At 56.7% G+C, this 1,896-nt stretch overlaps 1 protein-coding gene across 1 annotated transcript in view; it reads right to left on the bottom strand.

Annotated features, from left to right (window-relative positions):
• Nucleotides 1–1,169, bottom strand: part of Hmces (5-hydroxymethylcytosine binding, ES cell specific) — a 23,764-nt gene extending 22,595 nt beyond the window's left edge. Inside the window, exon 1 of the mRNA XM_029478166.1 lies at nucleotides 658–1,169. Coding sequence (XP_029334026.1) covers nucleotides 658–840 — 183 coding nt within the window. The 5' untranslated portion in view covers nucleotides 841–1,169. The remainder of the gene's footprint in view (nucleotides 1–657) is intronic.
• Between the last annotated feature and the right edge of the window lie 727 nt (nucleotides 1,170–1,896).

Below are 1,896 nucleotides of genomic sequence, written 5' to 3'. Positions count from 1 at the left end.
ATGCAGCAAGTGTTCTCACCCACTGAGCCAGGCTGCAAGCTCTGCAAGCTCCGCAATCAGTTTTTTGTTCTGTTTTTTGAGACACAGTTTTACTATGCNGCCTTGACTAGCCTCCAACTCAGAGATCTGCCTTCCTCCAGCCTCTTAAGTGCTGGGATGAAAGGTGTGAGCCTACACTTGGGTTTTTTGTTTTTAATATAAGGACAGATGACGCTGATAAATCAGTAATACTTGAAAGCTGCGATCTTAAAAAAAAAAAAAAAAGTCAAGCTCGTCAGAGTGTACACACCTGTAATACAGGATTCTGGAGACAGAGGCAGATTTGCTGAAAATTTGAGGTAAGCTTGGCCTCTATAGGGAGTTCCAGGACTGCCAGAGCTACATTCATAGTTAAGACTCCGTCTCAAAAGAATTCTTAAATGNATTCAAATATGGTTCACATAATTTGGGCATACATTCAAACAGTTTAACTGACCATGAAGAATGCGGACTTATTTCTTGCAGAAGCCCAGAGTGATTAGGGCCTTAATGTATCTGTAAAGGCTGCTTTCCGGGTCATTCTCCGGAGGCTGGGCAGATGGCGGCGCAGGGGTCACGAGTCAGATGGCCACCGCGATGCTGGCCCAGAAGCTCCGAGGGTGCTGACACACTCCTTACCTTCTCAAAGTGCAGTCTGGAGAGCAGCACGGGGCTGCTGGACTGCGGGCTCTTGTTGTAGGAGGGGCAGTACTTGTCGGGGTCCCTCCACTGCGGGAGCCGCCGCCGGCCCTGCCGATCCTGATAGGCGCAGGCCCTGGTGAGAACGTCTCTGGGCAGGTGACAAGACGTTCGCCCGCACATACTTCAGCGCTGCCGCTCAGACCTAGAGAAAGTCACAAAACCCTAAGGTTCTCCTCCCTAGCTCACGCCATCCTCCCCGCGAAGCCACATCTTCCGCGGAGGCTCCGGTTAGGTCAGCCAGTCCCCGCCACTGCGGGGCCCACAGTCCCCAAGCAGGCCCTCGGGTGGCGGGCGAGAAAGTCGCTCCTCCCAGGTTGGTTCCCACCGACGCAGCAGGAAAGGCGAGAGCGCTCGGNTTTGACGCCAGCGACACTCGAGGGCCGCGGCCACCGCACTACCGCCCCGCGGGGACACGCTCAGGTCCCGGGCGGAGCCTTGTTGGCGCCAAGGCTCCGGCTAGGAACGTGGGCGGTCCTCGCCAGCCCGCCCGCCCGCGTCCCCTCCGCCGGCTAGCTTCTCCTCAGCTGAGCCGGATCCTCCGTCTACCCCGGTCCCCTCCGCCTGCCCGTCCGTCCTCGTCCCCTCAGCCAGGCCCTCCCCACGCGTCCGCGTCNTCTCACCGCCCGAGGGTCTAGTCCACTCTCCCTCGCAGCCAGCGTCCGCCTAAGGGACGCCCGTCCGGCCCCTCGGTAACCCCGCCCCGCCCCCGACGTGACGTCGCGCCGTCGGGTTTCCCTCCCCACAGGTGGGGGTGTGGCTAGGTGAAGCAAGACAAAATGCACAGACCTGAGACAGGCACCCCAGGAGGCCTCAGGGTCCCCCTTCCCAGGCCGGAATCTGAANCCGGGAAACCTGTGCTGCCCACCCCCAATGTGTAAGGCCACCCGAATTGAGACTCTCTAGCTATTCCCACAGAACCCCTAAGGGTCAGGAAGCCCCACCTGGTTTCCTTTTTAACATTTGTGTGTGGGGTGTAAGCACGCCTTTAAATAAAACTAGAGTAATAAAACTAGAGTAAGCTGTAATCTTCACAAAAGGAGGCTGACACCAATTTCTTTAATGAAGTTTATTTGAATGGAANGGCTTCCGGCCTATGACCAGGCCTGGGAGTAGAAGGGGAGGGTATTAGGCAGGAAGAATACAATNATGAAGGGCTAAGCAGGATGTNGCCTTGAA

The sequence above is a fragment of the Mus caroli genome, chromosome 6, assembly GCF_900094665.2.
Source record: "Mus caroli chromosome 6, CAROLI_EIJ_v1.1, whole genome shotgun sequence".
NCBI lineage: Eukaryota > Metazoa > Chordata > Mammalia > Rodentia > Muridae > Mus > Mus caroli.
The sequence above is the reverse complement of the archived record's forward strand: the minus strand, read 5'-3'. Positions and strand labels throughout refer to the sequence as shown.